We start from the raw sequence: 21,358 nt of genomic DNA on the forward strand, positions 1-21,358 counted from the left end.
TATGTATACACACATACATATATGTACATATATATAAACATGTATCCACTGATGCATTTATTTAACATTGTAAATATTTTACAGTCCAGCTACTATTTACTTTGAAGATATAATGTAAAAATTTAAAGGTAATGCTTATTACTTTTAGTCTAGAAACTATTATATGAGAAACATCATTAAAGCATCTTTAAGACTTCATGAGAAGGCAAGAGCACAAAACATTAATTCAGAAAAAGATATTTTCACTCATGTATTCATTGCAGCACTAACACAATAGCACAGATCTGGAAATAACTCAAGTGTTCAAAAACAGTTGAGTGGACAATAATACAATGGTTTATGTGCACAATGGAATACTATGCAGCTATAATACAAAATGAAATTCTTTATTTCAGTGCAACTTAGGTGAACCTGGAAGATATCATGATGAGTAAAGTTTGTGGAAAGGAGGTGAAATCCCAAATTATCTGTCTCATATGTGGAGTATAAAGAAAAAAAGCAAGGGAGTTAACAATGGCCAATGATAGCATACTTTGAGGTCTGCCTATAAAACAGAGTTTGTTAAGTGGAAATAGTAGGGTGCAGAAGAGAAGGTATTCAAAGACATAGTTGAGAGGCACTGTTACTCTGAGGGTTGATGTGGTAAAGCAACATTATAGTCTTAAAAATATTTTTTTGGGAGCTGGGGTGATAGCACAGTGGGTAGGGTGTTTGCCTTGCACATAGCAGACCCAGGTTTGATTTCCAGAATCCCATATGGTCCCTTGAGTACTGCCAGGAATAATTCCTGAATGCAGAGCCAGGAGTAACCCCTGTGCATTGCCAGGTGTGACCCAAAAAGCAAAATTTTTTTTTCAGTTGTTCCTTTTTGGAAGCACACCCAGAGGTAATTACTGCTGACTTTGTGCTTAAGGATTACTCCTAGTGGGGCTTGGAGGACCAGAGGTGGTGCCAGAGTTTGAACCCAGGTTGAGCTTGTGCAAGAAGGGTGCCCTACCTGCTGTACTATCTCTCTGGTCCTGTATTCTTGAAACATTAACATTAATAGCAATATAAAGCATGGTGATTAAATTTTTTAAAGACTTTTTTAAAAGGAAATATTGAATCACATTTTGACTTTTGCCCTTTTCCTCATCCAATGATTGTGTGGGTTGGGCTCACATAATCACAGTCCATAAGATCCTTGGCAGTAATATTGCCTGAATGGGCTGGAACACTGCCCTTGGTCACAGGTGCATATTTGTGCCTTGTTAGATTAAAGAACAAGGGGTTGGAGAGATAGCACAGCGGGTAGGGCATTTGCCTTGCACGCGGCCGACCCGGGTTCGATTCCCAGCATCCCATATGTTCCCCTGAGCACCGCCTCCTGAGTGCAGAGCCAGGAGTAACCCATATGCATCGCCAGGTGTGACCCAAAAAGCAAAAAAAAAAAAGATTAAAGAACAAACATGAAATTTTTACTTTGCTTTTACTTATTTTTTTTTGCTACATCTTGCTGTGCTCAGAAAATACTCCTTGCTCTGTGCTCAGCGATCACTCAGGTGCTTGAGGGATCATATGGGGTACTGGCAATCAACCCAGTCAATCATATGAAATGCAAACACCCCACCTGATGAACTAATTCATAACTAGATATGAGTTTAAAAGGCAAGTCTGGGAGTGTGCAGATTCTGAGTACTTTCTTCAGGGATTCTGGCAACATTTTCTACATATGTCTTTATTGATAACTACGTATTTTTGACTTATTTAATCACTTCAGACCAAAATAACAGTTTAAAAGACAAATGATGCATATCTTCTGAAAAGAATCTTATGCTAAGTCCAATAATTCAAAAGGTGGAAGATTATACTTTATAATTTTATGAATTGTAGACTATCAACAAGCAAAATATGTACTACTATATATATTTTGGATTCAGATAGAATTGATATTACTCAAGGTAAAAAGGTAAGAGGTGGTAGCCAAAAGATGAGGCAGTTGAATTGATTGTGTTGGAGGGTCATTAATTGGTGGTTGTGGTGTGGTATCAAGCACTTGGAAAAGTCTGAGCGTATCCTACCAAAACAAGTACAAAGTTATATATACTCAGGTTACCTCAACAACAACTACAAAATAGTTCAAAGCAGAGAACTCTTTCATATATGCCATCGGACCTGACTGGTACAAATCCAATAAAACGGGTGATTTCTAAATCTTCACTGTATTTCATACCAAAGAAAACCAGTCAAAGAGAATTGTCTTAGAAAAACTACTTAGGTGACTGACATTTTACAAAGGAAAACTTGACATTTAGCAGAAATGAAAAAGAGCAACATATCAGTGATGACATTACAGAAACACAATCTTCAGGAGAATACTTTTGGGTCATTCTTAATAATTCAAGTCCAAGTAAGTATACAGGATTGAAAAATAGATCATCCGTTTTTTTTGATGGTCATTTGACATAGTCTTCCTGTTATGAGTTAAAAGTATGGATTTGTGTGCGTGTGTGTGTGTGTGTGTGTGTGTGTGTGTGTGTGTAAACTTGAAACTTCTGACACTCAGGAGAGCATCTGTCATCTTGTGACACTGATTCAAAAGGCATACGTGCCCTAAGCAGAGTTTAAAAAGAATAATATATAATCGGAACATGCCATATGGAGAAAATACAGAAAATGTAGAGTATGTTTTAATGCTTGACTTCCTGCATGGATAAAGTGATGAGCTCATTGACCCACTATTACCATTGGTGAACACTTGGATGGAAGCAAGGGAATTGCACAGTTAAAACTTGGAAGCAAACCGCTAAAAGCCTAAAAATGGAAAATCTATTACGATTCTGGAAGTGCTCACAATACACAAGAATCCACCTTTATACGGTTGACATATCTCTTTGTTTCAGATTACTTTTCAAGTTACTCTCTTCCCTCGCAATTAAGATGCTAGGTAAAAGAGACATTATTCCTTAAGAAAATAAATACACACCCACAAATGAAGGTGGAGAACATGTCTTTAACAGAAGGCAATATTAAAATTAACACTAAATTAAAAATAGAGTGAATAAGATTCACTTACAGAAGGCTAGAAAGCCTTGAACTTTCCATACCAGCACTTTGGTCAGAGAGGTAGCCTTTACTCTATGAGTTACTACGATAAACTTAACAATTGATTTTTTTCTTTAATAAAGTCAAAAATATTTGCATGGAAATAAAATATGATACAGAAGAGTCATCTTGCACGATGAACTCAATTCACATACCATGGCATATTTTGATCCCAGTGGGCATTTTCTCGGTGGTTAGGTACATAAACTAAACTTGTTAGTTCGTTCTCTTTTTCGTTCCCAGTGTTTAACTTAGTTTTCACGTTCTTCAAATGTGCAGAGAGAAAAAGGTTTTGGCAATCCAGAAGGTGGCTCTTTCCTAGGAAACTAGAGCCTCCCAAATGTCCTGCAGTGATTTGCTACTGAGTCCCCGTGGTTTTCCAGATCAGTGAGGGTTGAATGGCATGAGGAATTTAGGGCAATGGAGCAGTTTCTGCCTCCAGATTTTCTAGCTGAAAGAAAAGAAAAATAAAAGGCAATGAACAGTTCAGAGCTGATCGTAGCATGTATGTCTTGAGTATCATCTGGGTGTGTCAAAACCAGATGGAAACCCTTCACTAGTATGTTCTTTCACTGCAACTCTGAGGTTTTTCTAAGAGATGGATACTAGTGCTTGGGTCATTAAGTATTATCTCCTGAATCACCATAAGCATGCAACTACATTTGTTTGTACTAATTAATAGGAATGGCACATGAGACATCTAATATGAATTAGTGACTTCCTTAAAACATAGATTTTAATTGCAAACTATTTCCTTCTGTTCTTGGCTCTTCCTTTTTGTTATCCTCAAATGATGTATGACTTGACCAAAATTCCAAAAGATGAAAGGAATCGCCTTTCTTTGAAATGGCTTTCTTTCTTCCTAGATACAGATTTTTATTTTTTATTTTTCCCAATTATCAAAATTACTGGTTTTATTTTTCTGCAGAAACTGATATGAAGTTTGGGGATTTCACCATGACACCTGCAGTATAAGACTACATAGATGTTGAACAATAGCATGGCATTTCTTTCCACATGAGAAACCTGACTTGATATTTTCAAATAAGGAAGGAAGGACTGTGTAAAATAAATGCTTTGCAATTAATACACAGTTGTCATTGTCATTGTTATGGTATTTGGTGTGGAGTCATAGGTTTTTGGATAGAATGATAAGCATAAAATTAAGATTATATTTTAAAAATCTTGGTTAATTTCAGAGCAAGTGCTGTCCATTGTCCTCTGTCCTTCCATTGTTCATCAATTTGCTCGAGTGGGCCCAGTAACATCTCCACTGTGAGACTTGTTGTTACTGTGTTTGGCATTATCGAATACACCATGGGTAGCTTGCCAGGCTTTGCCATGTGGGTGACATACTCTCAGTAGTTTTCTGGGCTCTCTGAGAGGGGCAGAGGAATTGAATCTGGGTTGGTCAGATCAGCCTCGTGCAAGACAAACGTCCTACCGCTGTGCTATCAAGTAAGAATGGCTCAAGGTATGCTGTTATATCCTTGACCTAGAGTAAACTCCTGTTAACATTTCACACATTTTGCTTTACCATTTGCATTTTCTTTTCTCTTTTACGCATGTACACACATACATAATCTTATTGAACCATTTGATACTAAGTTAAACTATTTCCCTTAAATATTTCTTTAGGCTAAAAGACAGATAATAACTACCATTTTGGCAAGAAAGCCTAGTGGTCTCTGAACATAATTTCAGGCTATGCCCAATGCAAGACTTAACTGTTCCCTGACAGAACAGTTTCTGTAGATAGTCATATTGGCATTAAAGTAGGTCCATAGCATTGATATCTATGTAGCTTTATTTTAATTTTTTTAATTTTTATTAGTGAGACAGCATGAGGTAGAGTTGTAGACTTACAAATTTTTGTGCTTGGGTTTCAGTTATGCAATGATCAAATACCTGTCCCTCCACCAGTACCCATTTCCCACCACCACGGATCTCAGTATCCCTCTCATCCCCCCCCCCCCCCCCCCGCCATCCTCTGTGGCAGGGCATTCCCTTTTGTTCTCTCTCTCTCTCTTATTGGGTATTGTGGTTTGCAAAAGAGGCAATGTAGCTGTTTTGCTCTTGGGGAAGGCTTGGATTTGCTCTCAAAATCAAGAAGATTTACCTATTATACAGATTTTGACTTTAGAGTCTCAACTGTGATGGATCCTTCTGAGTGTAGCAACCATGTGGTCCCATTGTTCTGCTCTGGGTTTGGGACAGGAGAGGTCCTGCTATGATAAACCTGCCACTATTCATTGCGTTTTTAGTAACAAAACATCTTAAGTTTTTACATACTTTTGCACCCATGGAGTTGTGACAAGACAACCTACTTGCTTGCTTTCTTAGTCATCTTCTCACTTTCTTGCCATTTTAGAAGAGGTTGAGATTCTGGCAGATGTTGTAACAAATAGGGTGACATGTTAGACAGTTCTAGTAAGAACACAGGGAAGGGTTCCTGAACCATGATTAATATAATATGTAAGAGCTCATGGACCAGGATCCCAAGTCTTTGGGAACTGGGGTTAAATGATCTGGCCGGCCCAAGTGTTACAGAGAAGGGTAATGAGTGATCTGTTCTTTCTCTACCTATTATTGAGTCAGAAGAAAGAGGCTGAGTGATATGAAAGAAAATTTAATAAGCTTCCCAGTGGAACCATGGTTCATGATTGTTCTCAGATGAAAGTAGGGGCAAGGAGAGCATGCAGAGATGCATCAGGGAGGAAGTAGTCCTGCTTGATTTTAAATGATAGCTAGGAGCATCATGAGGGCAATGTACCAGCAGTGCACAGTACCACAGTGATGAAAAACTAAAGGACACCCAAGGCTTTGTTGATCAAGAGGATTAAGAGTTGATTAAAGAATGAGGAAAGTTTTACAGCAAAAGATGGGCAAAACCCGTAGGCAATTGTGCTCTAAGTTTCTGGGTTTAATGAATTGTCACCCACAATGAAGACTGCCACTGGGCTCTTTTGTTTCAATTACAATGAAAACATGGTCAACCCGAAGAGACCATCCTGAAGACATTAAAATCCCACAGCATAATGCCTGAGCACTTAAGTTACTCTACCCTGGAATTACCTTGCACAGAATGACAATTCAATTTTGATTTTATCTCCTGGAAGTCACATGCCTTCTAGGTCAAGATTATTCCTCAGCTAAGAAAGGAGCACTCCATTCCTTTCTTTCTTTTCCTTTTTCCTTTTTTTTTTTTAACGTGGGAGGGTGGGGATCGAAGTCACAACTGGCTGAACTCAGGACTCTGTGCTCTGTGCTCAGGGATTACTCCTAGCAGGCTTGGGGGACTATATCAAACCCAGGTTTGACATATACAAGGCAAGTGCCCTATCCACTGTACTATAAGATTTTTTTTTATTGAACAACTTTTACTTAGGAAGACGTAAGAAGAAAGACAGACAGGAATATCTGTTTAAGAGAGAACACAGGCTTCTCAAGACTAGAAAAAAGCAGAGAGAGATAAGTGTTCAAGGAAGAACCCAGGCTGGAAAGATCAGTTTTTATTTCCTTTCTTAATGGGAGGTTCTTTGAGCTTGTAGGGTCATTAAACTCTCAAAATAGTAAGCACTTATAAACCAAGGTTTCTGTAATCCAAGACAGTCCAGAATGGGAAAATCCTACCCATTCCACATTAGACAGTGTGGTGTTCCTATTCAAATCAGGGGTTCCCTAGAGACTAATCAGACGATTGTCAAAGAAGTGTAGTCCAACTCTGATGCTCCCACAGAGAGAGGCATTATTCACATAGAGAAAGCTCTATGTGAATAATAATAATGAAGGCGTCTATCAGATGCCTTCATGTAGATCAAGTTCCATCTATTCAAGAATCTAGAACGCCAGAAGGCTTCCCCAGAGCAAATTTGTCCCTCAAAATCTCTGCTTCTGGATTCTGAGTCGAAAGTCTTTAAAAATCAGGGGCTGTGGGATGAGGTAGGAAGAATCTTTATTCCCAGCAGGTATCTGAGATTTTATCTGAGTGGGTATAAAGTTGGGGTTGGAGAGAAAATCTGCTAAGGGCTGAATGGAAAATCAGGTCTTCCTTTTGCACAGGGACCACACTTGGCAGGACCTGGGGGCCAGAGATGGCTCCACAGAACTTGGACAGTTATGTGGCATGTAGTATTTCAGCCCTCCAACTTAGGTCTTTGAACATGCCACGCCTGTGCTCTGTTCCATCAGCTATTTCCCAGGATTTCTTTTTATTTCCATGCCCAAATGACAAATAAACTAGGCTTTGGAAGGGTAAGGACTGCACATTCAATTATCCAGGCTTGAAATCAAGTAAATGACCTAGGTAAGCTTTGGGTAGCGGCTAATTTGACCCCTTCTTACCACTTCTCTTGCTCTCCATCCTGCATTGGTATCCATCTTTCCCCTGCATGTTGCGCGATAGCACAGTGGTAGGGCATTTGCCTTACAAGTAGCCAACATGGCTGACCCGAGTTCGATTCCTCCGCCCCTCTCAGAGAGCCTTGCAAGCTACCGAGAGTATCTCGCCCGCACGGCAGAGCCTGGCAAGCTCCCCGTGAGGTATTCAATATGCCAAACACAGTAACAACAAAGTCTCCAATGGAGACGTTACTGGGCCCGCTCGAGCAAATTGATGAACAACGGGAGAACAGTGACCGTGATAGTTCTGCGCCTGATCATCAATATTCAAGGCGATGTACCTGACCTGGAATGGTCACTGGTTGGGAGGTGAGAGGCAGATGCAGACACTAGCTTCCAACTTCCTTCCATATAAAGAAATTTTGTGTTCCCAAGGAAAAAGGGAAACCATCTCTGCACATTCTCTCACTGAGCTGAGCTGCAAGAGCTAACACTTAATTGAGTCTGAGTTGTTCCTATTGTCACAAAGTCAATTACAAACCATGGCACCCAGCACGACTATTTAATAGCGCTCACCCCAGGGGAAGAGTATAGTTGGTTTATGGCTCGCTGCAAGAGTTGCTGAACCATTAGCTTGGAGTCCTCAATTGCTGTGTATCCACTTTGGGCCAAGCTGTAATCTGGTTCCATTGTGTGGTGTGTGGCACAGGGCTGAGGGACCCTGTAGATGTTTGCTGAACTGTGAGGAGTAAACTGCTTTCTCTGGCCCACTGAATCGCATTGTCTATTTTTGGCACCCACGGATTTGTGACTAGCCAAGTTGTCCAGCCATCTCTTTTGGGAGCTTGGAACTTTGTGTCACTTTCAAAGGTTGGGGTTCTTTCCAGACCATAGCCACAGTGTGGCTGTAACTGTAGCACTGTGGCACTGTTCTCCCATTGTTCATCGATTTGCTCGAGTGGGCATCAGTAATGTCTCCATTGTGAGACTTTTTACTATTTTTGGCATATCGAATACGCCACAGGGAGCTTGTCAGGCTATTCTATTTTTTTTTTTTTTTGCTTTTTTGGATCACACCCATAGGTGCTCAGGGGTTACTCCTGGCTCTGTACTCAGGAATAGTTCCTGGTGGTGCTTGGGGCACCATATGGGATGCCGGAGATGGAACCCAGGTTGGCTGTGTGCAAAGCAAACGCTCTCCCCACTGTACTATCCATCTAGCCCTGGCTATACATTTTAGTGAACTTAAATTTTGGTATAGACAGTCTCTTCATCTACCACCAGTTTTTCTAGTTTCTTCCAATAGCTTTTGAAGCTCTTAGTTTTTTGAAAAATCAAGTTTAAAAAAATCTTCTTGGGCTATTTTTTTAAACTCTATTTTGGTAAAAAAAAGAATGGTCTTAAAAGCTTAAATTTTCAAATGGAAACTTATTTAAGGCACTTTTTGTCTCTATCCAAACAGTGCTAAGCTGTTTCCTGCCTCTGGAGAGAACTTCAGAAATCGTTTTCCCAACTCCACCAATCAATGGAAGGAAACAGAGGTCTTGAAAGGTGAGTTGGCAGGACTAACTGTATTGGTGGAGCTGCTGATTTAATATCTTTATTTTCTTCTTATTGCCACCACTCTCTCCTCTTTCCACATTTTTTTTCATATTTGTAATCTCATCCAGAGTTGTAGTGAAAGCCAGTAACAGACCTGTTTAATTTTTAAGTGAATATTAAGCAGGTTAGTTAGTAAAAGTCTTCAAAATCTCATTCATCCATAAAAAAGAGTCACATAAAAAATTGGAGTTGTTGATTCAGAAGCAAAGCTCTCTATTTGCCTAAATAATAAACTCATCCTTTCTTCCAGGTGCCATTGTGTGATTAGCTATTTTGGGATCCAGAATATAAAGGAGGTTTGGAGTTACTTGATAGTCCAAAGGATCTGGAGGCCACGTGTTTTTTTTTTGCTTTTGCACAGATTTATTTTACCCCAAGTATTTTTTCTTCTCCCCAAAGAGGATGCTTTCTGCTCCCTCTGTCAAGGAGGAGAGGCTAGCCTCTGAATTGGATAATCAGTCAAACCCGGGATTGAGCATTAATGTTTGGCTGTCAGGGAGGCCGGAGAGGACCAAGCTGCTGGTGAGGGTCTCCAGGCAGTACTGGCTGGCAGTGCCAAGCTCACACAGCTGGTTATCAGCAGCCTGGCATGGACCTCATACTCCCCGGCTTTCAACAAGAACTATGGCCCTCATACAGAATTTTAAATACTTCCCACGGTTGAGTATAAATGCATTTTAAAAGAACCTTCTTTTCTTTTCTTTTTTTCTCAAATGTGTTTCATTTAGAACAAAAGGATGTGCCAATTGTAAGACTATTTCTAGCAATGGGTCATTTAAATCGGTGCAGACCATTTTTCCAAGCCACATGAATTTTCACCTAATTTAGGATTATAACCTGAAAGTGTCAAGCTTCAAAACATCAAAACAGAAGGGAAAAAGAAAACAACAAAACTCAATCTGTCCTAGTTTTAGATGTTGGGAGTTTCAATATCTCTTTCTTGCACTTCTTATTAATAATAATATTTATTTATTTATTTATTTATTTATTGGTGCCAGGGTTCAAACCCAGAGCCACACACATGCAAGGCAAGAATTTTACTGCTGAGCTGCTTCCCAGACTTCTTGTTTTACTTAGACTCTATATTAAAACGAGTGAGAATTAGAGATCAGCAATCATTTTTAGAATGCTGGATAATGCCTGGAATAGGAGATTGCTACTTATTCTAATAAAGCACTTAAGTTTGAAAAGATTTGTGCTAGCTATGACTGATGCTACGGGTACTCTTTGGAATCACTTAGTGAAATCTGTATTTAAAAGAAAAATGCATGAACTAAATACAACGCACTACAGTTTTATAAAGACTTTAAATGCTAACACCAGGATTCAAAACACAGGACCAAAAGTTTAAAATGCAGCATTTCCTAACATTTGTCTGGAGAACTATATTCTCATGATCACATTCTATAGCAGGAATATTTTTAAGGAACCTGGTAAAGTTTATTAAAAAAAATAAAGAGACAAAACAAAAATTCAGAACTTTCATCAGTAAATCCTTCCCTATTTGTCCCTAAACATCAAAACTTTTAACCTCTGAAATTTTGCAGCATCCCTTTGTTGAGGGTAAAATAAAGATCCCTGAACACTTGAAACTTCTGGTGCAATGGAATCCTTTTACCTCAAAATTTAAAAAATTCTTCAGTTATACTGAAATTCCTTTCTCCGTAGGCTCCTCCTAGGGACTTTAATTATTAGGGTTATGTTGGGTAAACCTAGTTTCCTATTCATATTCCTTTATCTATATGAAGGTAAATTTCCTGTTGCAGTCTCTCCTTCCCACATATACTTATTTCAACCATTTGTCATACTTAGGAATTTTAATTAATTATAAATTGGACTTCCTAACAAGAACTCAGGTGGCTGGGTGTCTTGGCATCTGTCCTGATTATGATCACTAGGTTGTGAGGTCTGACAAATGTGCTCATGGTCTTGTAGTGTAGGGCATCAGTAGGGCTATACCCAGAGGGTCTTGCAGGCCACTTGGTTCTGGAGATTAAATGTGGAATTTATTAGTGCCTGAGAAACATGCATTTTTGCCCTTTGAACTACCTTCCTTATTCTAATAAATAAGGAAGGTAGTTCAAATTCTAATTCACTGTGATTCTCATGACCTTCTTACTTATCACTAAAACACTCTAATGGCTCATTTTATTTTTTAAATGAAGTGGGTTCTACTAGAAAGAGGCTAATCCTTAAATCTACAACTGTACCTCATGGTGTTTCACTAATAAAAATCTAAAAAAAACCCAACAAAAACTAAAAAAAAAAAAAGATTGATTTCTAGGCTCGGTTCTGCCTCTCCAGAGATACTAAGATGGAAACATTCATCAAGACTGCCTGGAATAATACATCCATTCACATTTTTCTAATCCTTACCAGGGTCAAAAATAGAGCTAACCAAGTAAGACAGCACTTAGGGAATCACAGATTATCCAGACAACAGTGATCATACCTGGGGTTTTTTTATATCTCAGAGAAAAACTGAGCTCTAAAGAAGTGGCCTTAACACTGGAAAAGTATACTAGTGATTTAGATTCCCTTGTTTCCATATTCCACAACTTAAAAATAAAATTCTTTGTATTCTAAAAAATTCGGAGAGCCTGGCAAGCTACCGAGAGTATTCGATATGCCAGACACAGTAACAACAAAGTCTCCAATGGAGACGTTACTGGGCCCACTCGAGCAAATCGACGATCAACGGGAGGGCCTTTACCTTTTACCTTTTACCTTCTAAAAAAAAAAAAGACGCTAATCTTTTTGGTTCTAGGTGCTAGAGTTCTGTTGATGTGTTGATGCAACAGTTGAGAAGGTCTGTATCATATTGTTGACTCAGGAAATAAAATCTTTATGACTCCCCCAACACCATATTCTACTATCACTAATTTTCTCTAATTCTATAGTTGGAAATGAAGTTTTTCTCTTGTCATAATTCTAGCCACTCTCTTGTAGTTAGCTTGATAATTTATCCTATCATATAAGATGATTAACATCAATTGGAACTATTAAGATGAAAACCAGTAAGGGCTGACCTTATGTCTTAGTATTAGAGCACTTGCATTGTACCATTATAGCCAGGTTATAATTTGATCCAGCAAACCTTCACAGAAAGGAACAAGAATCTCTTATTAAAAAACTCTTATTAAAAAACTGTATTGATACTAGGGTTACCTAATTCCCCTGTTGAGTAACCATTTATGAAAACAAAGTTTGTTTTGAGAAAACTTATGCCAAGTGATCTTACCTTGCTTCTTGGAGTTATTGCTTCATTTTACAAGGCTCTCAGAATCCGTTCAAATCATCTGATCAGAGAGTGCAAAGCTGAGTATTCTGAGTGACTTTCAGTGTATAAATATCCATTAAAATTGGCTCTCTTTCTAGTCTTGGGGCCACTTTCAGAGCTGCTTTGGGCCCTGCTCTGCACTTAGGGATCTGGGGACACTCCTGACAGGGCTTAGGGAACCATCCGCAGTGCCAGGCTTTGAACTTGGCTTGACTACCTGGGAGGAAGCACCTTACCCGCTGTGCTGTCTCTCCAGTCCCCAAATCAGGACTCTTATTTTTACTTTTTGTTCCAGGAGTCCCCCCACTTTTCTTTACTCCTGATTTCTTTTACTAAATGTACTGAATGTAAAAGTTCTTAAAATATTGTCAATAGATGGGGCCTCGTTCAGAAACACCCATGTTCTGGAACAATTCCTTTATCTTCATCCATCTTTAAAGTTTTCTTAATAATAAAATTTCAGACTGAAGATAGTTTTCTCTGAAAGAGAATCACCCTGCTTAATATATAATATCTATTTTTGAATATTAAACAGTGCTAAAATTATAGGTAGTTTGATGAGTCATAATAAGCATCAATATGTAATAAAATGTTATCATTTAAAAATGGACACAATTTAAACTCAAAGCTGATTAGCAGTTATGGGGTCTTTAACCTCTTATTTTTGAGAGAACTCAGAGGTATGACAGTCCATAGGTTCTCATGTGAAAATGCTCTAAGCAGAAGGTCCACATACCAGTTGAATATTAAGCTGAACTGCTCCATGTCCATTAGGAAAATCTGAATAAATTCAAGCCATTCCAATAATGGCTTGTTGGTCATTCACATCTTTAAGAGTTCATTTAATGTCTTAAAGGGATTTTTGTTTTAATTAAGCAACAGACTTTACTCAAGAAGCTTATGGCTCTTATTTTTTAATAGCCAGAGATTAAGCCCCTGAGGAATATTGTTTTTGCATTTGTGAACGCTGTAGAACCAAAGTTCATCTCTTCTTGTTGTAAGGCTACCTCTTATAAAAGTAACAGCCCAAAGCAAATATAACTGAAGAGCATCTCTTTGGAGCCTTCTACTTGGTTCACTTCTTGGAATTTTCTGGAGGCAGGTTTGACTAAGGTATACCTCCTTTATGCCAAGCCCCCAGGATAGTTATTCTAGAAGTTATATACTTTACATCTACCCTGAGGGGTACATTATTACAAGGAAGAGGTAGTAATGAGAAGCTTGCCATTTAAATGTTATAGAACTGTATTTCCTCTTCTCTAAACTGTATTTGCCTACTTCTCTGCAACTGGTCAGCAAAGAAAAGGAAAAAGAAATCAGTGGGATACTGTAGCAGCAATTAAGTCAGGAGACCCAGAGTCCAGTTCTAATTCTGCTAGAACTTCAAAGATGTCACAACTAATTGGGACATGGATGTTTCTTTTCCCACTAAACACAACTGGTTAGGTCAGATCAGTGCTTCTCACCTGATTCTGAACCCAGTCACTTCATCTATCTCCCCACACCCTTTCACTGCAGGCGAAGTGGTGGAGGTGACCAATGCATGAACAAACCTAAGACCGTCACACCTGGCAGTGGGTGAGTGCTACTGGCACACAGTGTGTTTGAGGCAGAACCCCTGAAAATACCCTGCAATACAGATGCTCCCACAACAGAGAATTTTTTCCCAATTATAATGCCAAATGAGTGTGGTTATAATGTTTCTATTAACTTTAAGATGTCTCTATTCATATCAAAACTAGGAAATTTATATGTAAGGAAAAATTTTCTGAGTGTAAGGAAGAGAATGGTGAACAAAAGTTACATGCCTAGGTTCTTAATTTGGGGGGAAATATTAATTTTAAAATATGATATGTCATGGTCACAGATATGTAATTCTAGAAATTCATAATCATCCCAATGTTATATCCCAAATAATTTGATCATTATTATAAAATTCTAACACTTTAGCACCGTCCTCCCATTGTTCATTGATTTGCTTGAGTGGCACCAGTAATGTCTCCATTGTGAAACTTGTTGTTACTGTTTTTAGCATATCAAATATGCCACAGGGAGCTTGTCAGACTCTGCTGTGTGGGCGGGATACTCTTGGGTGCTTGCCGGGTTCTCAGAGAGGGATGGAGGAATCAAACCCGGGTAGGCGGCATGCAAGGCAAACATGTTTGCTGTGCTATTGCTCCAGCCCCCAAAATTGTAAAATTGTAGCATTTGAAAACGTTTAATGAGACCTACTGAAAGATCTAGAAAAATGCCATCTTCTTCATAATTTCATTTTATATACAAAATACCAAAACCAAAATGAGCCAAACTATAAGGCTACATTTAAAATTCATAAATGTAGAAGCAAAAAATAAGTGTATGTTGAAAGTTAAGAGTAATATAGCCACCTTTGACATCTAAAGACTAAAGATTAATATATCCATCTTTGACATCTAAAGGCTAAAGATTTAGTATTCTAAAACACTAAATCTCAATAAGAACTTTTGCATTCTTAATGATTACAAGATAGAAATTTACCTCTTACATTTAGCCAAATAAATATCTCAAAGTGTTTTTAAAAGAAACTATAGAAATACATCTTAATAACAAATATCAAAAATTAGAGCAAAACCACAAAAATGCTGCAAAGATTATAGTCGCTGGTCTGAATTTTAAAACTTAGCCCCTTAGAAGATCAGAATATTTAGGGCTCAAATAACTGTGGCCAATTCCTGTATCAACACTCACTGTGTGCATCTGTTATGCAGGATTATCTTTTGGTTCAACCAAGAAGATATGTGAGAGTTGAAGAAACTGAATTCTTTCCAGATGAAGATGTTGACTCCAGTACATGTTGGTCAGACACAGTGTAACAATTACAATGTTCACCTGACCCCCGGCCTGGCCGTCTCTGGACACCAGCACCATCTATGCTGTCTCCATTAGTAGGATCTATGTGACTATATTTATGACCATAAGATCAGTTTACAAAACTATTCAGTGAAGCTCACTGGCAGCAATACAATTTTTTTCTTTTTGTGTCACACGCAACAGTGCTCAAGGGTTACTACTGACTCTGGGATCTTGGCGTTGCTTGAAAAACTATATGGGATTCTGGGGATTGAACCTGGGTCAGCCGTGTAAGAGGAAAATCCCCTACCTACTGTACTATTGCTCTGGCCCTCAATAAAAAAAAAGTTGACTTGTATAAAAGCTATCCACTCAGGGATGGTCATTCACTGTCACTGTCACTGTCACTGTCCTCCTGTTGTTCATCAATTTGCTCAAGTGGACCCAGTAACATGGTGAGACTTGTTGTTACTGTGTTTGGCATATAGAATATGTCACAGGTAGCTTGACAGGCTTTGCTGTGCGGGCGAGATACTCTCAGTAGCTTGACGGGCTCTCCGACAGGGGCAGAGGAATTGAACTTGGGTAGGCCCTGTCGGCCGCATGCAAGGCAAACGCCCTACACACTGTGCTATGGCTCCAGCCCAGGAGGGTCATTATGATTTAAATAATATCAAATACTTAAGTGAGTTGAAATATATGAGCTCAATGATAGTAGTTCACATCCTTATTTTTTACTTTTTAATGTCCTCTGCTAGTCACAAAACTTCAGTGTTGGTCTTCCCACACACAAAAAAAATTGCACTATAAACATCTCTACATAACTGTACATAAAACATTGTAGCAATTAAACTGTCAGTATATAAATGATAAATTTGTTTCTTAAGAACCTGCGCAGAGGACTAGATATATAGTACAGTGGGTAGGATGCATGTGGCCCACCTGGGTTCAATTCCTGTCATTCTATATTATAGTCCTCTGAGCTGTTCAGGAATCTCTGAACACAGAGCTAGTAATAAGCCCTAAGAACAGCTAGCATTGCCCCAGGACAAAAACAGAACTAAACTAAACAGATCCACACAGAGAAGAACGAAAACCAGAGTAGTGTGATCAAGAGCCTGAATATAGGTTCAAGTTCAATTTGATTCATTCCTCAGTCCGTACATTTTAGCTATAATCTTAGAAAAGTTCATTCCTTCAATGATGATTTCCCCAACTGTAGATGTAATAATCAAAATTTAAGAGGATTGCATACATTTAGACACCAACTAGTCAATGAATGTGATTACAAATGGTCTTTGGGGCAAATACTTACTGGGGATAAACATACTTTCAAATAAACAGTCGTCTCAGGTTATGGTCAACATACATAATGTGCTGTCTTTCTCTGTATCCATTTTAAGCCTACATATACTCTGCTGCCAGAGACACATAAGGAGACATGCCCTTTTGTGACATACTGAAGCACACATGTGGAAACATTCATAATTTAAACCAGTGCTTTAAACCATGGATTTGAAAGAATAGCTATTTGGTTTCATTCACAAAATATGCATTAATGTGGTCAAGGTCTGTCATTTTGTGGGTAATTCTCATTTGCAGCTTTTGTTGTGGAATTGAAATGCTTTCCTTGCTCAAATTGGCTCTCTACAGATGCTCTACAAATGAAATCAAGATTCAGCTTTTGAGAATGATGTTGCTTTTCAAAATTAGTATCTGATTTTGATTTAGCTGGGAATAATACAGTTATATTGGTAGTACAAGAGCAAAGCATCTTATAATTTCTTGACCTGTTAGTCGATTTACAGTATAAGGAAGTGCTTTAAATATAGGGTTTAATAATGTTCTTGCTGTATTACTGGGAAGGTGTTAGCTGAAGGTATTGTAGATAAGGCAGAAAGTTGAGGCTCTAAGAAAACTTATTTTGCTAAATCCAAGATTTGTTTGGTGAGAAAATTGAAAACAATAAGCTTGCCTGAAATAGTTATTAAACTTAAGGAAGAGTAACTTGAATGAAGTTACAGTTTAAATATGTTTTTTGTTTAGAGTTTTATGTAACAGGCAGATTCTTCAAGACAGGTCCCATCTGTTTTGACCCAGTGAACCAGAATGTCTTAGAGAGCTCCTCAGAAGGTATATTTTTCTGGGACTCATAGCAAAGCATAAAAACTCTGGCTGAGATCACGTAATAAAATTTGAAGACAATATGGTATGTTTTGGGAAAATAGTGAAATACTTGGATTCATATCAAGAGCTAGTCTAGATTCTGTACCTTACTGGTCATTTGGTCTCCTGAAATCATTGAACCTCTCTGAACATTTATTTTCTCATGCTTCCCCATCAGAGTTAATAGTTTGGGAAACTGACACGAGGGTGTCCACAGAAGCACTTTATAATCTACATCTTCCACACCACAGGATGACCTTGTCATCTTGGTCACAGTTAGTGGAATCCCTTGAAATAATAATCTTACATATTCAATATATTCTTTTATTTTACCATTCAAAGCTAAATATTTTTCAAAAACCATCTGGGTGCCAATCAGAAAACATGCTTTGGGATGTCATTTCTGTAGCAACCAAGCAGAAAAGGCAGGTTGGCAACAGCTGGCCAAGACCTCAGATCTGAGTTAGACTTGGACTGATGTGAACTAATGGGAGGGGATGCTCTGGGGCAAAGCCAAGTCCACGAAGGATAACAGCAGGGTGGTACACATACAGAGAAATTAAATTGCATTGACAACAGATGGAAAATGAATGCCTATGCCTGTGTTTGCCTAATCGGGATGTAGAAGTGATAAAAATCACAAGCTGAACATAAATCCAGCATAGATTCTAGAGCAAAGGGACATACTGGGCCTTGGAATACACAAAAGAATTTGAGCTCTTTTATTCTTCCATATTTAGTGAGAGTGAGCCCTCTCTAGGGAACTGAGTTCAGTTCCTGGACCCTTTATACCATAGAGCATGTTCAAAACAAAATTAGAAAATAAGCATTTAATGCTTAATGTTTGTTTTTATAAAGCACTTTTGAAAAACACTTTTGATAAAAGGACTAAAAACTGAGAAGAGAAAATGAAGAACCCCTTATGTGACTACTCTTCTTACTGAAGAGTAAGCCTGGGAAAGTGTATTACTCAGCCATTTGGATTATCATCCAATTCTGTCAGGAAGGGTCATTCCTAGCACCTTTTCTCAGTCCTGAAATAGCAAGAGGCCTCTGATCATACATTCAGCAGTTATTTTTGGAATACCATTGAACATGCCAGATATGATGCTAGATAAATGCTAAATATATAAGAAGGAGCAAGGCAGAAGAGCTTCATGTTCCCAGAAAGCAATGGGTCACCTATCTAACTTGGAATATGCAATGAAAGTGATCAGAAGTGTCCACGACTCTTCTCATGGTGACTGCAGCTCTTATCTTTATTAATTGGAATTTCTCACCTCTTGACCAAGACCTTGTAACCACCATAAAAAAAATGGTTAGAATAGCTTGGTGGAAGATGAGGAATCATTGGAAGCTGCCACTCTTGCTGGGATCAACCTAGATCATACAACTGATGGGTGATCTGTCAGCAGCAGATCACCACAATGGAAGTCCATTCAAAACTAGAAATACTGCCCAACCGGCCCAAATTAGGTCATATTATCGCTGAAAGGTTATTTTAAGGCACTACACTTTGGAAGCTTTGTTAGGGAGCAAAAACTGACAGAGTAACCCTTAAACAGGTAAGTATGACTCAAAGTTTATGGGGGGGGCACAGAATTTTTCTCATACGGTTTATCAAATTACCTTGAAAACTGTCAACTCTTCACTGGACTTTGCGCTGTATAGACACGCCCTCTGCGTACAGTTGTCAGAATACAGACACCCTGGGAAGGTTTGATATTGGATCTCTGATCTGCAGAATATGAAGTGGACTAATGTGCAGGAGATGCGACATATATAGTATAATATATTTCTTGGAGAGAATACAAATATACAGGCAGGACATGAATATCGACAACAGTTGCAAACTTTACATAAGCAGTTAGAAAAAGTTAATGAAAATCACGTTAGCTTTTTTTCTCAACACGATGGATGATGATGTAGAAGAAATCATTCAAGTACTTAATCTTTGCAATGAATCGATACAGCTGATGAACACATCTATAAAGTATCTGATCTTTCCTTCAAATAATTTTATTATTTTGATGTTATTGAGACTGTCACTAAAGGCTTAGGAGTCGTTGCAGAGTGTTGTCTGCATGTAACTGCCTTGAGTCAAACAATGGCACATCAGTGGTGATTACTGAAAAGGATCTTTGATTCATCTTAATTTTCAAATAGGCTGAAGTGTTTTTCCCTTACTTCCTGGCAGCCGGCCTTCTGTGTCCAGCTCTCCCAGTTGGGCGTTTTTTGGGAAAGCAGCCAAGGCTAATGTATTTCTGCTGTTATCTGACACTGATGCCGCTTCATAGAGGCCAATGGAGGGAGATAAGCCCTAATTGGATGTATTTTTAAAGCAAACCTTTTAGTTACTTAGAACAGAGCTTCCCAATTAGCTTCCTTTCTCCTCTCTCTGGCTGTGCAAGCACCACACTAATGTGAAAATGTTGGATTTGGAAGAGAATCAAGGACAACCCCAGGGGGCAACTGGAGGGCAATCAACTGAATTCAGGGGAAGTTCTGCCCCCAGGCAGGCTGGATTTCCAGGAGAGCAAGGCAAGAGCAGAGCACTGAGGGAATCCAATGTGACCGCCATGAAAAGACTCCAGTGTGGTCCCAGGAACCATTCCTCTAGCCACATCCTAAGCACTGTACATGAGAGGGTCCCAGGCAGCATCCCACTAGACACATCCTAAGTACTATATATATAAGGGGGGGGAAGGTCAGGGGAGAAATAATCCATATTTATCATGGCCCTCATTTGCTCCAGTGGAAATATTTTGCTACTTTGCCAAAATACTCTAACTCTAGTTTTGCCCCGAGGGTTTCAGAGTGCATTCTCTCATCTATTATTGACAGGTAGGAGAAAACTCACTCAAATCCCAGCCCTCTTTAAGAGTGCTCACAAGATTTTGATAGTTTCTGAGTAGGAGGGCTGCTTAGTTAAAGAATCAGGTATGGAGGCAAAACAAAACAGTAAAGAAGCAGAATAGAAAAACACTTCTGCTCGGCTTTTTTTTCCAAACTGGAATTAGAAGTGAGACATAATAATGTGGATTCTTTCCGTTCATTGGAAGTGGTTCTACCATCCTTAGTTCATCCACCCAAGGGACTCTAAGTTCCTGTGTTCAGGTAAACGTTACTTAATGTCTTTACTATGAGGACTGATGTTTCTCCTGGAGACCCATCTGGGTCACATTACTCTAACCATCGCGGTCAGCTACAAAATAAAGGGTGGACCTGAGCTGTGGGGGGGGGGGGGGATGTAGGGTGGGAAGAGAGGACAGCAAAGGAGCTGTGGAGAAGCAAATGATCTCTGTGATAGCCTGGATCTTCCACTGGTCCATCTGTGAAACTGTTGATGGAAGCACCAGTATCTCAGTCCTGCACCAGTACACCCAGATCTGCCCACTTACACAGCATGTAGGATCTTTTTTTTCTAAGGTTCTGACTTAAGAATTTACCTCAAAGGACATTTGAATTTGAGTTCTACATTTTCAAATTGTACTGGCTGCTATATTTGCATGTTGTCACCTTCTGAAAATGCACTTACTTAAACTAATATTCAGTGATATGTTTGCTCTAAGGACAGAATGCAAATTTTGCAAACCCATAGGTTATAAAACTAATATTAACATAGAGATTTTTTCTCTTCCCTTCTCTTTGCTATCCCACAGGATTATAATTTGTTGCATCGTCCATGCAGACCATCTCCTGTTCTAGTTTGTGCCTAGAAATATCTCTATAAGTGATCACTCCTCCCTCTTTTAACCCTATCTGCTAGGACAACTATAAGCAATCATTTAAATCTGACAAAGTTATATGTTTGATATTTATTCTAGAGTTCAGATACAATAATGCCCAAATCAATGGTTTAACAAGGTGTACCCAATGTTGGGGATTGTCCAATACCCCTTTTCTTCTTTGCTGTGACACTAATTAGCTGGAAAATCTTGCACCCTTCATGGCAGAGGGGAAAGTTCTGGCCTTGTTAACCATAAGATGGGGGCAGGATCACCTTATTTGAGGGGAACAGGTCTATTGGGATGACATATAAAATAGGCAATGTTA

General features: G+C 38.8%; 1 protein-coding gene across 1 annotated transcript in view; it reads right to left on the bottom strand.

Annotated features, from left to right (window-relative positions):
* Window positions 1-3,388: 3,388 nt before the first annotated feature.
* Window positions 3,389-21,358, bottom strand: part of OPRM1 (opioid receptor mu 1) — a 74,159-nt gene continuing 56,189 nt past the window's right edge. Inside the window, exon 4 of the mRNA XM_056125882.1 lies at window positions 3,389-3,535. Coding sequence (XP_055981857.1) covers window positions 3,497-3,535 — 39 coding nt within the window. The 3' untranslated portion in view covers window positions 3,389-3,496. The remainder of the gene's footprint in view (window positions 3,536-21,358) is intronic.

This window comes from Sorex fumeus, unplaced genomic scaffold, assembly GCF_029834395.1.
Source record: "Sorex fumeus unplaced genomic scaffold, SorFum_2.1 ptg000061l, whole genome shotgun sequence".
Taxonomy (NCBI): domain Eukaryota; kingdom Metazoa; phylum Chordata; class Mammalia; order Eulipotyphla; family Soricidae; genus Sorex; species Sorex fumeus.